This window comes from Tenrec ecaudatus, chromosome 4 (assembly GCF_050624435.1).
Source record: "Tenrec ecaudatus isolate mTenEca1 chromosome 4, mTenEca1.hap1, whole genome shotgun sequence".
In the NCBI taxonomy this organism is placed as follows: Eukaryota; Metazoa; Chordata; class Mammalia; order Afrosoricida; family Tenrecidae; genus Tenrec; species Tenrec ecaudatus.
This window is the reverse complement of record NC_134533.1, coordinates 90,082,461-90,108,449: the sequence shown is the minus strand read 5'-3', so window position 1 is coordinate 90,108,449 and position 25,989 is coordinate 90,082,461. Positions and strand designations below refer to the sequence as shown.

Sequence of the window (25,989 nt, the reverse complement as noted above, 5' to 3'; positions counted from 1 at the left end):
TGGCAGGGGGAGGACTGTCTTATTTCCAGAGCCAACTGCATTACCAGAGCTTTTTATAAACAATGACAGCAAGAGTAAATGGAAGAAGAAAAGAAAGAAACAAACGCCAAAACAAATACACAAAAACAGGCACATGGGAATAGATTAATTAGCAGACAGGGAAGAAAGAAGATTGGAAGGAGCCAGGAGAGGAGTGTGTGTGGGGGGGAGGGGCTTTGTAATATGTGAGAAGTTATTACAAGCTCTCACCAACAGATGATGGACAACATAATCGCGCCTGCCAAGGAGGCTCTAGAAGGTGAAGTGAGAGCCTGTCTCCTGAGGCAGAGCTGATAAGCACACGCCACTGAGCCTCAACACACCCTGCAGAGGCAGGGAGCCAAAGCTGGGGATCCTTGGATTCTGCACAAAAAGCCCAGGACTGGAAATCCCACCCACCCCCCGACACTCTAGCAAGTCCTCTTATCCTGACTCGGTACCACTGTGAGCTGGATCAACGCCAGGTCCTGCCATCTCTCTGTAGCTTCCATGGGCGAGGTGGCCTGTGAGGAGTGAGCTCACAAGATTGCATCTCCGTGATCCACTGTTAGAAATCCACACCAGGGTTTCCTGCTGAGTGACGGAGTCAGAAAAATTTGCTAAGAAGTGAAGTCCTTATATGTGCTTGAAAACATTATGGCGAACGAAGAAAATCAATCACAAGGATGATGATGACACTATGCTTTCACATACAGGACGTATCCAGCGTAGACAGATGGTCAGAGATCCGAGTTTTTCCTGATTCCAGACACAGAAGGAAAGAAAGAAGGAGTACAGTTCACACGGGGAACTGGTTTGCGGTCAGGGGAGCTGGAGTAGATGCTTTATTAGGTCTCCTCCCAAAGCCAGAATATGATGCTGCGTCGCAAGATGGCAGGCGGATGTGACACAGATGGCAGGGTGTCCTGGCTCCACCACCCAGCTGGGTGCCATGCAGGAAGTGTTCTGATGCAGCTAGGAAGGAAAGTATTCGTGGGGGGGGGGCACGAGGTTTACAAGGCCCCAGGGTCCTTTCCCCGGGACCATTTTTTCCTGGGAACACAAACCTCGAGAGAAATCACTTAACCTTTCTAAACTTCAGTTTTTCCAGCTACAGGTGGGAGGATCATGGTCTGTTCTTCTATTAGTGAGATTACATGTGTAGGTTTTTGAGCTTTCTCAAGAGGGCTTTAAATATAAATATAAATATAAATATATATATATATTCAAAGAACTTTGATAGCAGCCCCCCACCCCCCTGAGAATGACTGGCATCTCTTAGTCTTTAGGGGGCATTATTTAATTTTTACTGAAATTTTCATAGTCACTCATGCAATCAAAGGTTTAATACTACAGGGAATAACAGAATTGGAGTGAAGAAGGCAAAAAAATCACCCCACATTAAATCAGTGACCTATGGTGCTCAGAGGTAACAATTTATAAGGCATTCAGGTGGGAAAAGACATCAAAGATATGACACTTAAGAGAGGACAGGCTGGAACCAGGACTGAATCCCTCTGGAAACCTTTCCTGGTGGATGAGACTGTACAGAAAGAAAGCATTAGCTTGAAGAGTCAGGAGACCCTCCTTTTCCACCAGCTCTGCCACTAAGCAATTCTGCGTTAGTCGCTCTGTCCTTCTGCCTTTGTTTCTTCCTGAGAACAATCCGGGTTTTGACGAAGTTTGTCTCCGGTGACAGCCTAAGGTTCCTGTGACCACGGTTTTCACAGGCGCTGGGCTTGGTGGCCTAGGGAGACTTCCCGTGAGCGGCTCTGCGGGACAGCCAGCAGCTGTTCCGGATCACTCATCTAATAAGCAGCTGTGCTCCCAGCCCGGCTGAGCTGTTCATTCATGAGGCCAGAGGCTCCATTTCGGTCCTACCTATCACTCAGGAGAGCACGTCTTCCTTGAGAGGGGGGCCCAGTGCCTCCTAGGGCTGCACAGAGAGAAGTTGCAAGGCCCCTGACTTTAAAGAGAACCAAGTTCCTCACGACTGGACCAATAGGCAGCATCAGGATCAACAAAGACTGAAGTTGTCGGGAATTTGATTTTCTTTATATCCACAATCAACACTTATGGGAGATACAGCCAACATGCCGAATGATGTATTGCACTGGGGAAGCCTGCAGCACAAGACCTCTTTAAAGGGTTCAGAAGCAAAGATGCCACCGTAGAGACTAAGGTGCACCTGACCCAAAGCCCATGCATTATTCATTCACCTCATTTGCATGAGAAAGTTGCACAATGAGTAAGGGAGAAAAGAGCAGCTTGATGCGTGTCACTTGGAGTGCTGGTGAGGATGATGGAAAAATACTATGGACTGCCACCAGAAGGGACAATCTGTCGAAGAGGACATACTCCTGAGGAGCAAGGATGGTGAGACTGTCTCAGGTACTTCATGGACATGTGCTGAGGCCAGACCAGTGCCTAGAGGAAGATGTCATCCTTGGTGAAGTGAGGGTCAATGGGAAAGAGGAAGCCCGTCAGTGGATGGACAGACACAATGTCTGCCTCAGTGGGCTCCCAGACCACGAGCATTGTGCGGATGGTGCCGGACAGGGCGGTGTTTTGTTTAGCTGTACATCGGGTCCCTGTGAGTCGGGGCCAGCAGAATGGACTATTCCATCATGGCAGATACAGGTGGCCTTGTATGGTGGCACCCCACCGCTTGGCTGAGTAAAACAACACACATTTATGGTGTGGTTTCTCTGGGCTCTGAGGTGAATACCAAGAGGCAGGGTCCGCGGTGACCATCTGAGAGGCTGCCTATCACACAGGGCGATAATGTACATCTTCATTTTCATGAACCTCTAACTGGACTTAGGACTGCCTTCACTTGTAGATGTAGGTAACAGAGTACAGTCGTCCAAACGGCACCTGTAGCTCTGCCACCGAGCAAAAAAATCACAGACATTTTCACGTTACTCTGCGGTCATTGTCGTGAGCTCTACTTACTTTAAATATCCCTTTATGGGAAGTATTAGGTGCACTGGGAGAGATCAGGTTATTTTATGTATTAAAGGAGAAGTTCATGTCACTCACACATTCAAAAGATATAGATTTGGGGCAAGTCTAGTGTAGTTAGAACATTAGACATTTTAAGAGTTTAAAAACATTCCGAGAAGTGAGCTCTAGGTGTCACCCAACTGCCAAAGGTACGTGTGATGCGCAAGGAGGCTGAGATGTGTGTGTAAAGCAGCTGGCAACGTATCTGGCCTAAAGTAAGAGCTCAAGGAGAAGGTGTGTTAGCAGTAGTCCAATTCTTATCACTTAACATTCTCACTGGCACCAGCTTGCTTGGAAGACTGAAAACTCGCAAAGGAGAGCCATGCCAGCAGATCAGGGTAACTGGTGAGAGTGGTAGCAGATCGAAGCAGGGAGGTCTACCTTCTACGAGGGAGAAATGGGGCCCGGTGCTGTGGAAAGGCCTTTTCCATTTACTCTTGGGCAAGCCTCCTACGGACCCTTAGAGGTTGGCAAACAAGATTATCATGGTCATTCCTACACTGTGAAAGAAGAAACAGGCAGATGGAGGAGGGTGACTTGCCCATGCATGTACATAGCTTAGCAGTAGTGTACAGTACTAAATGGTAGCCCCCTGACTTATCAGCTGGGGCTCTCCCCAAACCTTCTTGACTAGTCTATTGCTAGATCTGTCCTTGAAAAAATCTGGGGGCACTTTCATGGCCTAGTATGCATTGTCTAGAGGGATTTGGAGTTGTGAGGCTGTGAGAAAGCTGTCTATTTGGGAACTGCTAAGAGGGAAAAATAGCAGGCTATCTGTCCCCCCATGGGGTGGGGTACATAATGACAACCAATGTGTCCCTCTGCACTGCCCACCCACTGAGACAGTAATGGCACAGGAGCAAGGTCATTCCAAATTTACCTTTCTTGTCAGGTTTGGGTTTTGTTAGTTTGTTATTTTTTTATTCTTTTTGGACCTGGTGCAAAGGTAATACATTTAGCTAAGTCCTTTTATACATGCACTGAAAGCATTAGCCCAAAACAAGCTTCCAGGGATTTATGGAATATCAATAGAAATGTTTCAGCAAGCTGATGATACACTCGAAGCACTCACTGGTCTGTGCCAGGAAACTTGGAAGACAGTTACCTGGCCAACTGACTGGAAGAAATCCATATTTGTGCCCATTCCAAAGGAAGGTGACCCAATAGAACGCTCTAATTACAGGGAAATATCGTCAATATCATGTGCAAATAAAATTTTGCTGAAGACCAGCAACAGGTGTAGCAGTGCATTGACAGAGAACTGTTAGAGGTACCGGCTGGTTTCAGAAGATGACATGGAAAAAAAATCATTGCTGCTGTCAGATGGAGCTTGGCTGAAAGCAGAGGATACCAGAAGGATGTTCACTTGTGTTTAATTGACTATGCAAAATGTGAACCATTACAAATTATGGGCAGGCTTGAAAAAACAGGAATCACAGACTGTTATGCTCATGCACAACCTGTACTGGATCCAAGAGGCAGTTGTATGAACAGAATAAGAGGAAAATTGCATGGTTTAACATCAGGAATGATGTGCATCAGGGTTGTATGTTCTCACCATACTTATTCAATCTCTATGCTGAGAAGGGGGTCGGGATTAGAGGAAGGGTTATTGGCAACCTGCGATATGTAGATGATGACACAACCTTGCTGGCTGAAAGTGAGGAGGACTTGAAGCACTTGCTGATGAAGGTCAAGATCGTGGCCTTCGGTATGGATTGCCACTCAATGTAAAGGAAAATCAAAATCCTGACAACTGGACCAATAGTTACCATCATGATACATGGAGAAGAGACTGAAATTGTCAAGGCTTTTGCCTTTGTGGGTCCACAATCGATGCCCGTGGAAGCAGCAGTCAAGAGACCAAGGGATGCATTATATTGGGTCCATCTGCTGCAGAAGATCACTTAGAAGTGTTGGAAAGCACAGATGTGCCTGGCACAAGCCATGGTGTTTTCAATCACTTCATCTCTGAGAAAGTTGGACATTGAATAAGGCAGGCCGAAGAAGAATCGGTCCATTTGAAGTATGGTGCCAGTGCAGACTAGTGAAAGTATCATGGACGGCGAAAAGACCCAACAAACCTGTCTTGGAAGAAGGTCGCCTAGAATTCTCCATGGAAGCAAGGGTGGTGAGACATCGTCTCCTGGACTTTGAGCATGCCGGCCGGAGAGACCGGTCCCTGGAGAAGGACCTCATACCTGATAAAGTAGAGGAGCAGCAAAAAAGAAGGTGGCCTTCAACGAGATGGAGGGACACGGTGGCTGCAACCAGGGACTCGAGCCTGAGCACGGCGGTGGGAGTGGCACAGGGCTGGGGAGCATTTCCTTCTGCTGCACAGAGGGTTACGCGACGTCAGAGCCAACTGCACGGCCCTTCAGAACAATAGCAAGTCCTTCTCTAAAGGGCCCTGGTGCTCAGCTGCTAAGCCAAAGGTGGGCAGTTTGAACTGACCCAGTAGCTCGGCAGTAGGAAGACTTGCTGATGCGGGGCCATTCAACTCTGTCTTACTCGGTTGCCCTGAGCCAGCACTGACCCATCAGCCTCTTACAGCAGCTCCTCTTGAGCTCGGTGCTTCAGAAAGTGAGTGCAGAATGCCTATTTCTTTTCCTTATGACAGTAAAGGGTGACTGCGGAGGATTCAGAATCAAACCCCATCCTCACAGGGAGCTCTGCCCATCACACCTGCAGTGGAGGAGAGTGCCGGGTGTAGACAGCCTTTCTGATTCTGACAAGTTGGTGTGAGTGACTCTCTTTCAGACGGCCCTCCGGGACCATGTCTCTAGGAGGACTCTACACACTGCTTCTCCCACCAGAGTCCCAGCATCTTGTCTTGCACACTTTCCTACACACTCACCTCACCTGACCTCTTTCCCCACTTTCACCCCTCCACACTCACGCATCTCCAACAGTGGCATCTACACCTACACACAGAAGCTCAGGTGAGTGGGTAGGGGCAGGGAAACACATGAATGGATCAGTGGGGGGAACCAAATAATTTAACAACTGGTTCACTGCCCTAATGACCATTTAAGTGCATAAAAAAGATATAGCAAAAAGTAATCTATCATTTCATAAGTCAATACTTAAATAAGAACAATAAAAGGGGCACACAAACTTAGACCTATAAAAACTAGCATTTTAATACACGAATTTAAAATATTAAATAATACTTCACAAAAAATCCCAGAAAAATCTTATTTAAAATATTTCCATACTGCTTCTTGATTATCACCCTCACCTGCAGTATTCTTCATTTTTATCTGAGCATCATTACGGACTGTGATTTATCCTTGAACCATCCTTGAATGGAAGGAGTAGGATTCCGTTCCTTTTGAGGTAAGCCAGTTAGACAATAGCCATTGTGTTTGATATATCAGAAACAAACAGGCTACTTCTCTTCTCTCAATATATTATGTTCATCTTTAAAAACCCCTTTCCATTCCCGGTGAACTTACAATTGTTCGGACAGTATTTTTAGCTCTTTGGACACTTTCGGGAATGGCATAATTCACTCTTGACATCTGCTGAGCATTTGGGCCATCACACAAACATGAACAAATGACAGTGAAGTAACCACACAAGGGAATAAAAATGTACTCTTTCATCAGGAGCATAAAGTTTTATCAAATGAATAAGCATTATGCCAGGATAGTTCTGTCTAACTTTTTATACCTATGGATGGAATAAACATTACAGTGGGTGCTTAGAATGCCCTGTTGCGCAGAGGTGCATTACATTTGTGATTTCCACACACGGCAACTGCCCAGCCATGGGCAGAGAACCCTGACTACAAATGCCGTTTTATTTCATTTTTTTACAAGTGCCATTTTAACAATTGGTTTGGCGAACTCTACAAAAAATTAGGTATTGGCTCTGCTGAGCTGGTCAAGAACTGGCTGAATCCCATCACTGGAGTGAACGTATTTAAACTGGTTTGATAAGAAAACCTTCCACCGCCCCCCCCCAAGGAATAGCATTTTATTATTCATCATCATGGAGCATTTTCTAGTTTTTATTTTTTTATTATTAGTTGTGATTTAATACATATATCATATCAGTCCAAATTTCAATCATGTCCAGTAGAGTGTACAATTGCTATCAGTTTCTAAAATATTCTTTTTCTACATGGATCCCTTGACATCGTCTCCCTTTCACCCCACTTCCACCACTGTAGCCCCATCCCCCCAACCCCTTATTCTACTTACTATCCCTCTAGGTTCATCAATCCTAGGTTCCATATACAGAAAAATGGAAAATCATATAACGCAGCTTCAAGAGGATAACCTCCATTGACATAACACCTCTGAGATACACTCTAATATGAACAAACAAAACAGAAGAAAAAATATAAAGCCAAAATACAGAAAATTTTGGAAACCAGATCAGGTCCGGGCTGCATCCTAGGGGGGATCGACTGACAAAGGTTTAACTGTTAGGTCAGATACCTTCGGTGGCCCTCCTGGTGAACATCCCTCTGGGGTGGGAACCCTGGGCTATGGTTAAGTAAGTGACTAAGCCCTCAGCGACTAGCTGAGCTTGAGGCCCAGTGGCTGGAAAATGAACCTGGGTCTCTTCCAGCCCGAGAAAAAGAAGAGAAGTCGGCTGCCCAGCCCAAACTGCGAACACTCGGGGCAGTAAGAATAAAACAAAACACTCAGCTACAAATGGAAATGATTTCTTTCCTTTTTGCTGCTAATATGAAAATTATTTTAGTATAGCGAAAGGTAGTTTGTGACTACATACAGTTAATACTTAAATAAGAATATAAAGAGGCACACCAAATTAGATTATGTTATAAGAATGACTTTTAAAATGCTAATGAAAAAATATGAAGTAATACTTGAGCCCAAAATAAACAAAACAATAAAACTGCTATTTGGGAAATTTCCATATTGCTCCTTTAAAAAAATCATTTTCATCTACAATGGTCATCTCTCCAATACTCTCTGTTTGGTAACCAGTTTTTTCCCATCCCTCAATTATGGTTAGGGGGAAATCACCGGAGGCTTCTTTCCTGTGCAGATTTCACAAACGTATGTTGGGCTCCCCCTGTCATCCAGAGCCTTGTGCAAACCAGAACCTCACAATTTATGCGCTGATACTGTTCTCTCCTTTGGCTTTGGATTGTATAATTCACAGTCATTGGGTCATGGATATTGGTGTGCTTCTTCGATGTGGACTTGAGCGGAGCTCTCGCATAGACGGCTACTTGTTTGGAAACAAGTCTTTAAGAGCCCAGACGCTATGCTATCTGATGGCCAGTCACCGCTTAATTTCTTTCGCACACTTCACGACAGCGCTCATATCTTGTGTTTTTTTCATGGGGGCAAGTGAACACGGAGCGTCAACTGTGAACATTTAAGGCGGAAAGGAAAAGGCGCTGTGCTGCAAGGTGGTGAGATGGGTCTTTTGTAATTTTATGATGTAAGTTCTAATGTATACTTCACTCACTGATTGGACCAATACCCATCCGTGTAACCCAACACCTACAGAACCCTCAATTGGTGGGTTATTGTATCATTGTGTGTTAACCGCATAAGACAACGTCCCCACCCTCTCCACGGAGCTTTCTGCCCAGGTGCTGTCCTGTTCACCTCTGCAGAAGCCCAAAGCTCTCACAGTATGGAGGGCTCCCAGGGAGGATGCGCTGCATCCGCGGGTTTTCCTCAGCACACCTTCCACCTGGGAGGCTTTCGTTGATCTGTTTTCTCTCTCTCTTCTTTTCCTCCTCGTTCATTTCTCAGGTCAAATGGACCCTCCACCTTGCTTAGGCTAACCTTTCTGCTAACACTAATAATCTCACCCTCTCCCACTTCACAAGAGGAGCCAGGAAATTTGTCCTTTCTTGCTTTCAGCCCTGTGGCACAGCCAAGCGGGGCACAGACAACCAAGTAGCCTGTGGTCTCCTCTACGTTTCTCAGTCTCCCTTGTAGGTGAGTCAGGTTATGTGGCAACGGGCAGCGGAGGAAGGACACGGGTCTTTTCTCGGTTAAGGTGTTTAAAGTCTCCATTTCTACAAACTTCTCAGCAGAATGGCTCTTCTCTGATGTCCTAGAAGAACCCCTGAGACCCAGAGAGCGTCTCTGGCTGCCAGGCAGCCATTTCTCAGTCAACTGTTTTGCCCCTCTTTCTCCTCATGGGCTCTAAATTTCCCTTCAAGTACCAAGGTTTTATGACATGGTATCTGCACGGTCTTCCCTTTCTCCTCTGACTTCTGAAGTGGCCTTTGTTCCTTCTTTGAGGTAAGCCATCGTGACAGGTTTTATGTCAACTTGGACAGGCCAGGATTCTCCTATGATATGATCGAAAGCAGTGTGTTGTCAGCTCCATGACGGGATGTTCTGGGAAGCAGCCAAGCAGTTGTGAGAAGACTGATACCATCTGCTTAATCTGGTCACAGCCTTGATATCACTGAGGGAGGCTTCACCTGGCGTGTGCCCACCCTTGGCGAAGACAGACATGGTGAGGAAGCTGGCTCACTTCTGCTGCTGGAGCTGGATCCTGCATCTGGTTTGTGGACCTTCTGCTATATTGCCTGCTGATCCCTGAAGACATCAGCAGACTTCCCACCTTAGATACATTCAACTAACCTTGGATTCATTCAGCTCTGCATCCACCAGCCTGCCTGCAGTCTTCCAGCTTCCTGTTCATCAGCGTCTGCTGCTATACGAGTAAGGAGAAGCCTCTAACATACATCTGACCCATGGCCTTGAATCAGACTGGACAACAGTGTGAGCCTTTTCTTGATATGAACATCTTTCTCTATACACATGCACAAAAATGTCACTGGCTTAGCTTCTCAGGATAATCTCGCCTAACACAGGCATTTTTGGACACCCTTAAGTGTGCTTCTTAAAGTTCTGTCTTCTATGCACATTAAAAAAATCATTTTATTTGGGGGCTCATACAACTCTTATAATAATCCATATATATATATATATATATATATCAATTGTATAAAGCACATTTATACATTTGTTACCCCTCATCATTCTCAAAGCATTTGCTCTCCACGTAAATCCCTGGCATCAGCTCCTCATTTCCCCCCCTCCCTTGCCATTCCCCGTCCCTCATGAACTCTTGATAATCTATAAATTATTATTTTGTCATATCTTACACTGTCCGACGTCTCCCTTCACTCACTTTTTTGTTGTGTGTCCCCCAAGGAGGAGGTTATATGTAGATCCTTGTAATCGGTTCCCCCTCTCTACTCCACCCTCCCTCGACCCTCCTGGTACCGCCATGATCATCCGTCCTGGATTCCCTGTGTTTCCAGTTCCTATCTGTACCAGTGTACATCCTCTGGATAGGAACTAGACTAGAGGATGTTCTTTGTACCTTTTCCCTCAACATTTTTAAATATCCCCTTTTCTTGCCCTATCACCACTTTGGCATGATTAGCAGACCTTTTATCTGGACTTCTGTGTGAAGATCTACAATTTAATTCACATCCTTCTCGTTCAGATCACACTGTTTCTGATGCTGAAGTGCTCTCACTAGCCTCCCACATTTGAAACCCTATCTTCCTTGACCTCAGTCCAATCAATGACTGAGATCGACATTTCTCGCATCTATAATCTTTCTCTCTCAATTCCCTCTTCCTTCTAAACTCCCAAACTACCACTCTTGTTTAGCCTTTCCAGACCTTTTTCAATACCCTCCTAGTGCTTCTTATCACTCTGGTTTTGCCTTGATCTAAAATAACTTGTGAGGCTCCTATCGGATTTCCCAGGAGCCCTGGTGGCGCAGTGAGCTACGCATTGAGCTGCTAACCACAAGGTCAGCAGTTTGAGCCCACCAGTTGCTCCAGGGAGAAGATGAGGCTGGTTCCTAAGTATTCAAATTCTTGGAAACCCACAGGCCAGGTCTAGGTCACCCTGTAGGGCCACTAGGAGTTGAATTAAACTCGATGGCGGTGACTTTCTCAGATCGCTCAGGTTGAACGAATCACTGCCACTGAAATGGATCTGACTCATGGCGACCCTCCCCAACCCACGTCCAATTTTATTTTAATTATTTTTCCTCTCAAAACCATTAAGTGATTCTTTTCCTCCTATTGGATTAGGTAAACAAGTCCCAACCCACATGAACCACCACAATCAGGACCAGACATGTCTTTTCCATCTCATCTCCTCCTTCTCCTCGTCTTCCTCCTCCTCCTCTGTTCCACAACACCAAAGTGTTCTTCCAGGTATTTAGTTGAGTCCACACTTCCCAACGTTAAGATCTTATCCCCAAAGATCTGGTCAGATCCTGTTCTTTCTGTGTCAGAATGACATGGAATGCACACAAGCAGTCTTTTCTGAGGCCCTGGTGGCTGTGGTCGATGCACTCCTATTCATTGTGAGTGCTATGCCTTATACCCCGGGCCTGCCTGACCCCCATTCCTTAGACCCTCTTCATTAGACTGTGTCATCTGAGCTCTGTCCCTGCATACTCCCCACCTTTTAAGAATCCGACGGTTTCTTCGGTGGTACCTTTTACCAAGCGAGGCATGACATATTTGCTAAGTTGGATGGGAAATTACTCTAACGCATGCTTCAAGCTCCAAGCTTATCTGAAAACCTCGGGAAAAAAAGTTCCACATCTTGCAGGACAGATTTTTCAAGAATTTACTAAGTTGCTCATTAGAACATTTCTTTGTTATATGTCCCTGATCCATGAGAAGAAACACATGCGCTTGCATATCTGGAAAGTGGTTTCTCAATAAATTATGGGTTATTGCACATTTTTCAGTGCAGGATTACATTTTATTTTTATACCACTTATCTAAAATAGTCACAGAATTTAGTTCTGATCCTCACCATTCATATTCCTTTACTAGTTTGTTTGTTTTTTAACCTAAGACAATCAAGCAACAAACAAACTGCACTTAGCTCTGGTAACATGGGCATAAATCCTGCCCTCTCTTGGAGGGAGACTAAATAATAGGTTATTAGCCCCAAAGAGTTAGTGTAACAGTGTCTCTGCATCTAAAACCGAGAGGATTGAGTTTTTATAAAGGTTGGGCCATACAGTCATGCCATTAATGGATAGGATTGGAGATATTTCCATTTTACAGGAAAATGAAGAATCTGATTCAGAAATCTAGACAGTTGTCATGCGGTCTCTCAGAACTCATCAAATTAGAGTTCAGAATTTTATTTTATTCCTGACGCAGACAATTACTTTCACGGCAATGTTGGTTTATTATGAATAATGGATTCGGCATAGAAGAGTTGATTTGTTAAAATGAATATTTTTTTAAAAGGAGAAGACCATGGCATAAAAGTTTAGCAACTCCTTTTAGGGGCTTTGCATTTGTGAGGTTATGGATTCAGATTTGATGTGGAATTAAAGATCCCTAGTGGGGCTGTGGGCTAGACGGTGGTTGTTGGTATAAATCCAGCAGCCTCTCCTTGGGAGAAAGGTGAGGTGCCCTGCTCCCATAAAGTTCCACAGCCCTAATGAGCAGGTGTACCCCGTCACTCGATGGCGGTGGGCTTGGTTTGGTTTCTCATCTCTGTAAATTATAGTGACCTACTTCCTGGGCATTGCAAATGGCCAACATGCTTTACTGCTATTGAAAAGGTTGAGAGTTCTAGTCCATACAGAAGCACCTAGGAAGAAAGGTCTGGCAATCTTCTTTGGAAAATAAAACCAGTTAGCGAAGCCTTGTGAAGTACAATTGTACTGTGGCACACACACAGTGTTTGCCAGACGGCAGCACTGAAGCCGTGGTAACTTGTTAATATATATATTGTTGCCAAATGCTGGTGTGATAATTCACAACCTGACTTAAAGACATATGTTTGGCTAGGAAGTTGCATGAGCTCAATATCCCTGTTGTTTACACAACTGGAGTCCGCATTCTCCACTCGTGAATTGCCCTTGAGTCAGCGCTGACTCATAGCGGCCCAATGGGTACAACAGCCTCTGGGTTTCCGAGACTGTAATTCTTTGCAGGAGAATAAGACCCCTCTTTCTCCCTCAGAGCAGCTGGCGGTTTATAACTGTTGACCTTTCAGATTGCAGCTGAACCTGTAACCCCTATGCCACCAGGGATAGAATCGAAAAAACAAATAACTTGAGTATGTCTTGAGGGAATGATGCAGTGAACATAATCCACACTTAAGAATCATTACATATGCATTAGATTTCATTTCAATCATACTCTTAAAACAACAGCAGTGTCGACATGGAGGACAAAAGTTAGGGATGGAAAGGGTGTAGGTAGGAGGAGCCCATGGCTTTACAGGAGCAGTAGGGAAGAATCGCATGATGATGTAACCATTTTGTACATTAAACATGTTAGTGGCTACATGAAGCTACACAGGTGACAAAACTGCATAGAAACACACACACGGATGTTCTGTGAAACAGTTATTCAGCTCCTACAATTTTGGAAATAAGGGCCTGGAATTGCTGAGTTGTTTGTGGAAAGAAATTGGAAATTTATATGTCTAATGAAAAATCCCCTGGGTTTTGAATACAAGTATCTTTGTTTACCGTCCATGATCCAGAACAAACCCATTGCCATCGAGTCAATTTTGACTCATGGAATCCTGTATAGGGTTTCCAAGACTATAGATCTTTTCGAGAACCATCTCTCTCCCTCAGAGCAGCTACGGCTCTCCACTGTAACGGGCTCACAGCGCACGCAGGGCTATCAGAGCTCCTTTAAGGCTGGTAGGGGCAATTAAAAGAACAAGAGAGCTGCTCTCCCTTAAAAAATACACAAGAACACACCCCATCTAATATCTATTCATGCTTGTGATCAAATGATGTCTGAACTGATGCTAAGCAACGCATACCCACACCAACAATGAAGTCATACTTTTTGGGGCACCGGGTAGGTCAAACTAAAGACCTTACAGGGCTGGACACAGCCAAACCGCCTACTGTATACAATTTCAGCCTCTGGGTAGGGGATGGGTTTGGTCTCAGATCAATTCCCCATGGATTATCTTGGTTATATACACAGCTCCTACTCGTGAAAACATCAGTTCAAAAGACTGAGTCATGGTCATTGCTGAAGAAGTAAGGGTTTTGATCAGGCCGCTAAGGCAAATGTCCAGTCACTGACGTTCAAGGACTCTAAACAGAGTTGACGTTTGTTTCATTGTTTGAATGATGCCAGTGCTGATGTAATCCTTCCCCCTGCAGGAACGACCAAGACCTTCACAGCCACGTCCTCAGCATGGCGCCTGCACTCAGAAGATGCTCAGCTGGCGGAATCAGTGTGGCCCCTCACCCCTATCTATCTGAGGTACACCCTGGGGCTATGTTAAAGCAAAGTAAGATATTCTAGAAAAGCGGAGAAAATGAACCAGAATCTATTGTGCCATGCTAGAGGGCTGCTTTCATCGGAGGCTGATAGGATAGTTTGGCGAATTCACATTATATATGCATGGCAGGAGCACCTGCAACCTCTGTCCCTGTGTATAGCTCTGAAAGTAGGCCTTTTGCCAATGAGCACACCACCAACCACCTGTCAGTTTGTTGCACTGAGCTGGCTACGGTGTGGCTAAGGCGCTGGAAGCCGGGCCAGAGCATTTCAAATACCATGGCGGGGGGCGGGGGGCGCGGGGGGCTGTGATGACAGAGGCATTGCATCATCGCTCCCAGGGCAAAAGAGACTAGGAGGAAAAGCCTGGCGAATCATTTTCCCAAACTGGCTACTGGAGATCTTAGGGATCACAACAGAAGGCTGTCCCGTTTTGCTCTGGGTGACTGGACGACGAACCCCTAGATTGGAGAACTCTCCGAGTACACAGTGGCTGCCGCTATGGGTTCAGACCACCGAGTACGGAGCTGGCCCAGGCTGGGTCGCATTTATGCCTAAGTTATATGGAAGGTCCCCAGCAGCTAGCGCTGAGCCCACAGCAGCCACGGGAATTCGTGCAAATGAACACAGGGCCGAGAAGGGCGTCGTTACAGTTCTGCTGCAGTAAAGGCCTTCTCGTTTCTTCCCTGTTAGATACAGGAATCCAGACATCCGTTCCCCTCTCCTCCCAGTCCAGACAGCTGACTCAGAAAGACGTGAAAGGCAGGTTTATATCACCCTTCATCACAATTTGTAAATCAGCTGTAAGCACACATCCCGCCTGCTGTCTGCAACAACCTGGTGTGCACCAACCACATCCTGCTGGCTCCAGTGCCTAACGATCCGAGTCCACCTAGTTCCTTCTTGACGGGCGAGAGTGGGGAAATTCCCATTTTACAAGTTCTTCCCGACTTCTAGGTGAGATTTTAAAATGCCACCCATGTCCCATTTGCAACATTCTGAAACTCAAATTTAAAAATACATATTTTAAAAAGCACTCATTGACCTCATTTCAGTCTTCTTTCCCCAAAAGTCTACTAATAAGACTCTGAAGAAGGTTGTGTAACCATCTCTTAATTTTTTAAATTGTACGTATTACATAATTACACGCCAACCAGAGTCTTTTTCTGTTTACTTTTGACCTTTTTCTTTTCATGCAAAGCTCTGTCATAGCGGACATTTAAGGTGGTGGTGTTCAGCCTTGGCAATTATGCTAATGAGGTGAACGCAATCATTCAGTGTGTAGCCACTAATTCCTCTAAGGGGAAACAGGCAGAGACCTTGGGTTCCACGTTTGTTTTCAACTAATTATCATATATTTACTTTTCCATTAGTCCAATAATTTTTCTTTCAATTCAGAATTAAGCAATAAGACACTGAATTATACAAAGGCCTGTTTAGCATAGCAGACACAACCCATCTCTCCCCAGCCCTCTGATTTACAGCTTTAAAACGCACCAGCAAGAGACCTCTATATGCCCTTTTGTATTTATATTTCATCATGCAGTCACCTCGGTAACTTATGCATTCTCTGGACTACCTACCAATTAATGCTCGTCTATTCTTACTCACCATCTCATTATGTAAAGTGGATTTTAACACAAGCTTTATTAGTAACTTTCCATTCTCATTCCATCCGATCTCCCCTCCTCCCCCACCTCTGCCCAAGAATGTCAGTTTCTGTGTGACCAAAATAACAGCAATGGCAGCTGAAAACTCCACACTGGTCTGGCCACACATTTAGTAATTGGTCTTTGCACTACGGGGTACCACATAAATCGCGACTGTCATATTTCAGCTGAAGCATGGGATGCGATTCTTTATAGAAATGGAAATGACATCTCCCTGCCCCACACCACAGCAGTTTAACTACGTTCAGGAGGAACGAGAAACTAAGGTAGCGATCATTTGTATTCAAAAGGCAAAACAACAACCAAAAGATGATCCTTTTGATAGGAGGTAGAGGAATTCATGCTATCTCGTCTCCAAACACCAGAAAGAAGAGGGGTGTGGAGGAGGCATGCCCTGAGGAGCTCACATGGGGTTGAGTGTGTACATGCTCTGCTGGTAAGGCACCAGCTGATGACGCTTCTCACAAAACCGAAGGCCAGAGACCACCCAGTAGATGACCCGCTGAATGCAGGAATGGGGGGTAGGATGTCCGGGAGCCTGACTTACCAACATCGGGATCGACGGCTTGAACTCTGGTTAACAGAGCCTTGGTGGCAGTATTCTCATACACACAGGCGTCATAATGGTCCGAAGAAAATACTGGGGGATTATCATTCACGTCCTCCAGGATCAGGCGGATGTCCGACTGGCAGAACCTGCCACCTCCGTCCGTGGCTCTGGCAATCAGGCTGTACACAGGGACCCGCTCCCGGTCCAGCAGAGCCAACGTTTTTAACTCCCCTGTGAAAATCAACGGTGGCATGGTTGGTCAGGTCTTTCCTCCGAGAGTCAGAGCTAATCTTTGACTTACGGATTTCCTACTGATTCTGTAGTCAGGATACTTGAGGAGCTTGGGGCAACTGCGATCTACCAATCAACATGGCGATAAGGAAAAGATAAGCTAGACAATTTCCATCACAGCAAGGACCAATTGTAGTCAGCCCTAGACCCCCAGACTTGGGGGTGGGGGGGAGACAACAAATTCAAATTTTTAGCCACTAAGGAAAAATTCTAAGGTACTTTGATGTTCCAACCAATGATCTGCATGACCCTCGATGCCTTTCAAAGCCCGGTGTGATACCTGCGGTATCAGGGCTTCTTTCATGTGCCTACTTAGAGAACGTCTACATCCTTAACCTTCTCAAGGTCTGCTGGGCACAGCTGCTGTCTCTGCATTCCTGGTACATCTTCAGGGGGAAAAAGTAGAGAGCATGGGCCAGTATCTTATGTTCGCTAATGGTCAGTATCAACAAGAACCTGGAGACCCAGCAGGCAGTCTCTAGGCTTCCAGTTATTCAGTATCTTTCTACTTCCTATTTTCCAGAACAGCACAAAGTCAAAGCAGAGCAAGGTCTTGAAGAACGTGATCCATGCTGGAAGGTAGCGGGGTCTGTCTGTGGCTGTTACTGAGGGATCAGGCCCATGTGTTGAGATAGCTGAGGAGTTTGGGGCAGCAGCTACATGTATCAATCTGTCTGGAGATAAGCCTCTATTTTCACCCCTGGAGCAGCTGTGCTGGTGAACATTAGCTGCTGGACATTGGCCTCTCTATGTTGCTTAAGTTTCAGTAGATAATGGCAAAGGGGCTTAGTGACGAATCTAAACAAAATGCTACTTGGTGAGAAGTAGGGTTCGGGAAATATTATAACTTTTAGATTAAATGGACAGAGCTCATTCCGGCCACGCCATCAGCATTGTGAAGGCCATTCTTCCTGTGACTTCCTCATAGCAGCCAACCAATTCTCCTCACTGATTGGACTGCATCATTCCTTTCTCTTACTCCCAGTAGGTCAGCAGCTTCTCGGGGAAACCTCTGGGGTGCCCTATTATCGGGTCTCAAGTTATTTTCCCACCAGTTTTCTCACAAGTCATTCTCTAGCTCCTCCCACTAGTTCTAGGGGCTACGCATGCCATTCTTTGGGTGGGCCAATGCCCTGTGCCTTGTGCAGTCCTGAGTTAGCCAGGAAGCCTGTCTTAGTTCAAATGCCAACTCTTCCTTAGCACAGTTTCCTCTTCCCTCTCATCGGAATATTAGCTACTTCTTTCTGTGTGCTCAGACGCCTCCACTTACATAAGGACACCTCTCCTGGGTACTCTGCCTTTCATTATTGTTGTTGTTGATTTACTTGCCCATCTCCTCCGCTAGGCTTCCAGTCTCTTGGGTGTGCTTTGTTTTATTCAGCGTGGAGTCCTCCGCACATATCCCTTCGAGTGCTTTTATGTCCACTAGCTAATCAATCCACGTTAGTTGTTGAATAATCACAACGAGGCCCGAGTCCCAGGTAGTCAGGCCAGTGTTTCGCAGTAGGATACAGCTGCCATGAGAATGTGGGGAGGGAAGGAGCCACGACCTCATTTGTTGACTCAATTGGCTTCTCTTCACTAAGACTGACAGAGTCCTGGAAGTATTGGGTCTTTAGACTTCATTCTAAAATTGACATTGGATGGATACCACAATGAACTAAGTTGCCTCCTGCGAACATGTCTGTCCTGTTAGCACTGGTCCTCAAGGCAGGCATCGCCGTTCAATCTACGTAGTCTTTGACCTTGTCAATTTTACCCGAACACATAAGTACATCGGAAGGCCCACAGTTGAGGAGAAACTAGACAGGAATCTTTAATAAAACCCAGGAAATGGTGTTACTAGGAATTAGAAAGGAGCCTTAAGGGGGTTGTGTATAGTAAGTTCCCTTTTTATGCATTGCTCTCTGGCTTTCAGAGAAGCCCGTCTTTATGCTGAAACTGTTTGCAACGTTTATAAGCAAATACCTTCACTCACAGATATGAGAAATAGTAGAAGCAAATGTCTGACTCCCTGGTAGTCATAAATGTAGGAAAAGAGAAAGCAAGCTTTAGAACCCAAATCAAATATGTGTAGTCTCGTGCATTCACCTGCTGACGCCGTGGGTTCTCACTACATCCTGGAGACAGCCCAACATAGAGTATCCCAATTCAGCTCTAGTGTAGAAACTGCTCACTTGGGAGGAGACTGTGTGAGAGCTTAATTTATCTATGGATAAACCATGGCATTCACCCAAAGAACAAATTTCATCTTACCACTTTCTGAATCTAGAAAAAATTCATCGTTTCCAGATCCATACAATGAGTATCGGACATCTCCATTAGACCCAATATCGGCATCCTTGGCACTGACTTTCAGGATAATTTTATTTGATGGAATGTCTTCGGGAAATAGTGCTGTATATGCAACCTGAGCAAAGGTGAGAGATGTGTTTAAATAATTAGTACTTGGGGGACAGTTGCTTTGATTTCTTTTAAAGTGCATTTATGAAATTTCGCTTCTGCTATGCCATCCCACAAGCCTATCACCACAGTAAAGAATGCAACGCAGTATATCTGATGCCCTGACCCTCCCATGCCCACCCACTCAACAAGCATTTATTGTGCATCTACTATGGGCTGGATAGTGTTACCGGTGCTAAGAGTACACAGGAGATGCATTCCTTGCCCCTGTGGAACCAATGCACACATCATAAACTGATCATGATCCTCTGTTTTCTTTATTTGCTAAGTCCTAGCAGGGTCCCGGGAATCTGTCAGTTCTTTAGTTATTATCGACACGGAGCATTGGCATGAGATAGTAAATCTAACCTCTAGCCAGTCATCTGACTCATAAGGAACGCATGCACATCAGAGTGCAATGGTGCTCCATACAGTTTCCAGGGCTGGTTTTTCAGGTCACCAGGCCTTTCTTCAGAGGCACCCCTGGACTCAACTTCAGGCGTAAAGCAACTGCGTGTTATCCATTTGCATCACCCAGGATTTCCTAAGCCATGTTGCTGTTGCTGTGAACGTACAGTTTGCTGTCGGGTGGAGTAGAAATGCCCCAGAGGGCTTACTAGGCTGTTATCTTTATGGGACTCGAACAAGCATTTTCTTTCACCAAGTGGCTGCTGGACTCAAATGGCCACCTTGGGGCTAGCACCGAGAGATTAACCATTGTGCTACCAGGGCTCGTTTTCAAAGAGGTGGACCCTCAGCTAACGTCTCTGGGTCCATATGGTAACCAAAATGGTAACTTAGAGTGATTGACTCTGTGTTAGGGCTTAAATTCTGAGTCCCCAGTTTGCAGAAGGCTATGGATCACCGTGAAAGCCCCAATCCATCTGCAGAGTCCTCACATGGATGAAGCTTCCACTGCCTTCCTCCTGCCCATGAACCAGGGATGCGAGCAGTCCGGCAGAATGCATTGGAAATGGATTCCTTCCGCTCCCCCTAGCGAGCCCAGGAAGGAGCAGCGTCTCCTGGAAGCTTGCCTGGGAAGCTTGATCACAATCACCACACACTGGGGGCGGGACTGGAGTAGCATAATCATGAGTCTTGACCCGGTTGTTGCCTCGGTTGGAAGGCCCTGGACCAATCTTGTAAGCTCTTCTGTGTGACACAATGCCCTTGCTCCAATTGTGGTCCGGTTGTCATTTCTGTAGTCTCACCTCTAACTATGATGTAATGATCTGCAAATCATGATTTTGTGACGGTTTTCTGTTTCTACTCTCCCCCTCCCCACCCAGCCCTGTCCTAAATCCCTTTTAAATCTCTGAATTTCAGCAAGCCCTTAGGTGCTATTGTGATATCTTGCTAGTGGGTTTCCTCATCAGGATGATGTTTCATTATTCTTTCTCCATTTCAGAACCCTCTGCTCCTGCGTCCATTCCGACTCAGAGTGACCCTATGGGACAGGGCAGACTTGCCCCTCACTCTTGGGAGTGGAAAAGCCATGCCTTTCTCCTGAGGAGCAGCTGGTGGTTGCAAATGGCTGACCTTGAGGTGAGCAACTTGACTTAATAAAAGTTCACTTTATATTACGATTTGTGTTTGGTGTCTCTCTTGTGCTCGAAACCACTCTAATATCAAATTATGCCATCTAGGACTGCCCCCTTGTCATCGGCTCTCATATTATGTGTAGTCATGGAAAGGCTACTTCAAGAGGAGCCTGGTGATTTTGAGTTCTCTGCCAACACTGCCACTACCTAGCTGTATAACCCCCTCGACGTGATTTTTCCTTTATGAGCAGTCCATTTATTCTTTTAGGAAAGCGGCCTTTTCACAGAGTGTGGCATACGGGACATTGTGATGACTTCAGACTTAATTTTAAGGCTCATGGTGCACTGGTTTTGGTGGGGACAGATGGAGGTATCTGATCTTACTATTTATACTCTCTCAGGTCTACCACATTTCATTCCAGTGCCACCTCATAACTTCTCTCCAGCTGGAGCTCGCCAAAGAAGGAGTTGGATTTTGATTTACAGTTAGGGATGCAAAGACAAAGCCAGAGAGAAGTCCCCAGAGCTCACCTGATCACAGACTGGGCTGTTGTCATTCACGTCACTGACTGCTACCTCCACCAGGGCCTGGGTGACAAAGAGCCCATCTGTGGCAGTGATGTTGAGGAAGTACATGTCTTGCTCTTCTCTGTCGAGTGGTCTCTTCACGTAGACCTTCCACTCGTTTTGCACCAGGCCCAGGGCAAACCTTCCTCTGGGGTTCCCTCCTGCCGGGAAAAAAAGGAGCCTTGGAAGCTGGGCAACAACATGCCTTGATTGATCTCCAGCTAATGGAAGAGCTGGCGTGGGGTCCTCCGGGTGCCCCTGAAAGCAACATTGATGTTGCTTTCATTCTTTGTGCAACAAAGCATGATATTTATATGCTTGGCTTGTGTGGAAAGTAAAACAGTAACTTTCTAAGAGAGTAAAACCCACTTAGGGAAGCTGGAGATGGTCTCTTGTTTAGTTCCCCGTAAGAACAATCAAATTCAAACTGTGAACAATCAATTGTCTTCTCACGATGATACAATTGTCTCTCCACTTAGTCTCAAGAGAGGATGTAATACACCATAGCTCTTGTTACCAAGACAGTTTCATTAGCTGTTGATTATGCAATCAAGGAAAGGCAGTCAGTCCTATTAAGGCATCTCTAAATGAGGCTTTATCTTACAGCTGCGCTCTCCTCAGTAGGGCTGGGGTTTGGGGAAGAAAAGTTTACATGGCAGAGGAAGATCTATTAGTATTAAATAGCCCTAACGAGGGGTCATTTAAGGAGCAACTCAAAGATAAGCGCTGCAATTAGGTCAAATTTACCGGAGCCAAGCGGGGGTGGGGGGGTGGAGGGTGGGGAAAGGGGAAGAGAAACAGGAGAGTTGAAGAGGGACTACCGCTCTTTGGACGCTCCCACCCTGGGTGATGGCAGTATTACTTTTGCACGGCACTACATAAGAGATAAAAGCAGCTCAGGGAACAAGAAGGAAGGAGAAGGAGGAAGGCTCTCTAATTCCTAGGAGTGTCCTAATGTCACTTCAGACACTGAGGAAGACTGGCCCAGACGGCTGGCAGGCAGCCCGGCAGCAACAGTGCTCGCCAGCATTTCATTTACGTCCACAGGCAACAGGTACATAGTGACTTTTTCCGACCAGGTGCTGTTCTGGGCAGCAGCGCTGGACAAAACGGACTGAAATCCCTGCAGTTGTGGTGGAGCTCATGTTTACCATGCGATGCACACAGTACATTTCGTTTCCACAAAGAAAGCATATTGCATTGCAGATTGGTGACTAGAGGAATCTTAAAGGGAACAAACAAACACAGGGCATGGACTATGGTTCTTCTGGAGGTAGGGAGCAGTGAGAAACCCTTTAGTTCCTCTGGAACCCAGATTTCCAGATCCAGGACTTGGGGTAGTTGTCAGTTCTGACTATTGTGATTCCATGTAAGACAGAAGGCAACGCGACCGATCCTGTGCTATCCTCAGGACTGGTCTTAGAGGTGAGCCCATGAATGTAGCCAACCATGACCATCCATCATATCCATGGTCTTTCTATTGATGTCCTTCTCCAGGGACTGGTCTCTTTTTAGAGCATGTCCAAAGTACATGAGATGAAGTCTAACCATCCTTGCCTCTGAGGAGAATTCTGGCAGTCCTATATTTAACTTTTTTGTTTATCCATCCCTCTTTTGGCGAGTGTATAGAGCAGTAGTTCTCAACCTTCCTCATGCCGTGACCCTTTAATACAGTTCCTCATGATGTGGTCACCCTAACCATTGGAAATGTGTATTTTCCAGTGGTCTTAGGTAACCCCTGTGAAAGGTCGTTGAACCCCCCAAGGGGTCGCGACCCACAGCTTGAGAAACACTGCTATAGAGGGCTGCAGTGAGGATGGGTGTTCAAGTATCTGTTTAAGACTGAGCTCAGTTCTTTTGAGTACATCCCTAGGAGCAGAATGGCTGGACCACATGCTTCACTTTCTTTAGGAACCACCAAATTGTTCTCCCCATGGCTGCACCATTTTCCACTCTGGGATGGAGACAGCTTTTCAACCTCTTCTTTCTTTTCATCTTTTCTGGATCTGAGAGAAAAACCAAATGGTTTGACCCCAATCACTTTTGCTGACAAGTTTCTCCTATATAATCTGATTCACTATCCTCTCCCTTAAGCGTGTCTTCACCAGACTTTTGGTTTGACACTGACTTATTTGAATGGTTATTTACTCAGGATAAATATATTTGATCACACTAATTTCTGCAGTCTCTCTGCGGGAGTTGGTTCTTACCAGTGGGAAAGAGCACGCTCTAGATGAGGAAGCATGGAAGGGGTCAGTCCAAGACATGGGCAGCCAGGAGATGGTTGTTGTTCACGGCAATGGGCCCTCGAGCTGATTTTCAACTCATAGTGACCCCAGAATTATTCAGTAGGGGCTCCTAGGCTATACTTTTCATGGGAGCAGATGGCTTTTTTGTGTGTGTTTTCTTTTTCTGAGCCACTGGGTGGAATCAAACCACCTACCTTGCAGTGAGCAGCCAACCACTTAGCCACTGTGCCACGAGGACTGAGTGATTATGGGATAAGCAGAACCATATGGGCACATGCACAGCTCAACAGAGGCACCGTTTATACAGTCCTCTGGCACAGTGGCTCTCAACTAGGGGAGACTTTTGTCCCCAGGGGTCTTTGGCAAAATTGGTAGACATTTTTGGTTGTTATACTGATGAGGGTGAGCATGGGGGTGGAAGGTGCTACTGGAAGCTAGCAAGAACGCTGCTGCTAAACACTGAATGGTTAGCAGGGCAGACCTCCAGCAACAAAGAATTAGTCAGCCCCAATAGTCAGTAGTGTCAAGGTTGAGAAATGTGTTCTGGTGAGGCCCAGGGTCCTCCCTGGGATATCACTTTTCCCCAACACTGGCAAGGATTCAATTATGCTTTAGTTGAATATTATTTCAGCATGAACAAATTTAACCTCTCTATTAAATGCTTTCAGTGGAAGCCCACACCATTCTTTTGTTAAATAACATGATTAATGGCCCTTTGTTCATCTGAGGCAGCACAGCCAAGTTGGGTTACATCAAGAGAAAAAGTTAAATCTAATTAAAATCAGTTGGTGGTTGGCACAGCTAACAGTCACTGTAGCTTTAAGCTACTCTGTACTCATTACTTTGGTAAAGTTGGTGGGATGGCCCCTTTATATCATTCATTGAGAATTCATAGACGATGGGTCGACAATTAAGGCTCGGTACTTAACGACTCCTCCAAACAGCAAAGTATCCCTTAGAATGGCTCTGGAGCTTTTGCTGAGAAACAGAGCACAAATAAATCAAAGGGAAGCTTTCCTCTCTGTTCTTCCCTGGTCTTCACTGCCGAAGGGTTCATTGTCATGACGAAGCAATGAATGCACTTGAGAAAGCATAAATGCAAAAAAGGATATTAAAACAGAAAACACCATGAGAAAATCAGAGTTCCATATGGAAAAAGGGGATGGACAAACACAGAGAAGAAGGGTAGCAGTCTCACGCATTGAGGCACGTATGCGCCACTGCGAAGCTTATTCTGCAGTGATTAATTAACTTTTCCACTAACACACTTAAGCAGATTCTGTGTCCTAAGGGCATTCTAATTAATTCATTTTTCACTCTGAATAATGTCGTTTTTCTAAGGGAAGCCACCTGACTACAAGTATTGATGGATTCTTTAAAATCTTTTGGCACTTTGCTTATGTTCTGTCTTTGGATGTCACAACATCATAATATTAGCTTTACCCCCCTAACGGTTCTTTAGGAACCAGCAACCCACGCCTTTTCGGCAGTTGAAGGCCAATTGCCCTGGGGAAGGATACCCTTTCTCCACTCAATCATGGAATTGTTGGCCGAGCACAACGGTGCACTCTTGATGCTACATCTGTCTAACTTGGCTTCCCCATCGAACTGCTACTGATTATTTTCAGAAGATAGCAAAGACAAGACCAGAAAACTGCATTGTCAGAAGAAATACTCCTTGATATGGAGTTGAATTAAGAACTGGCCAACGAAAGATCAAAGTTGGCTTTCTAATTTGTTTATGTGCTCATGTGTGGGCACTAATATGATTATTACCAGCAGACACTTGTCAGTGAAATGGATTGGGATCAAACCATTTGGTGTTTCTCTCGGCCCTGGAAAAGATCGGAAGAAAGAAACGTGGTTGAAAAGCTGTCTCCATCCAGAGTGGAACATGGTGCAGCGGTGGGGAGAACAACTTGGTGGTGTCTAAAGAAAGTGAAGCATGTGGTCCAGCCATTCTGCTCCTAGGGATGTATGCTAAAGAACTGAGCTCAGAGTCTCAAACAGACACTTGAACACCAATGCTCATGAGTCAAAAGAAGGAAGCAACAGCAGATGTTTGGATAAAGCGAATGTGCTGCCCAAATGGAGTATTATTCCATGATAAAGAGGATCATCCGTCACAGGGATGAAGCTTGAGAACATTATGTCACATACAATAAGCCAGATATAAAAGGTCAAAAAATGCACGATTCTACTTACTTTAGATATCTACAATAGGTAAATATACACACACACACACACACACACAATATCAGTGACTGTCAAAGGGTGGCAGAGTGGGGAATCTCCCACCAAAAGAAATACACTGTCAAAAAAAGTTATCTTCATTTCTTCAACTGAGATAGTCTGGGGACTCATCGTCAAAATGATAACAAAAAAC

The 25,989-nt window shown here is 45.4% G+C and overlaps 1 protein-coding gene across 1 annotated transcript in view; it reads right to left on the bottom strand.

The window, feature by feature from the left end:
- The window catches only part of FAT3 (FAT atypical cadherin 3), a 745,323-nt gene that overhangs the window by 85,273 nt on the left and 634,061 nt on the right, over positions 1-25,989 (bottom strand). The window contains exons 11-13 of the mRNA XM_075546447.1: positions 21,319-21,515; positions 19,061-19,214; positions 16,511-16,744 (exon numbers count right to left, since the gene is read on the bottom strand). Of these exons, the coding sequence (XP_075402562.1) occupies positions 16,511-16,744; positions 19,061-19,214; positions 21,319-21,515 (585 nt within the window). The remainder of the gene's footprint in view (positions 1-16,510; positions 16,745-19,060; positions 19,215-21,318; positions 21,516-25,989) is intronic.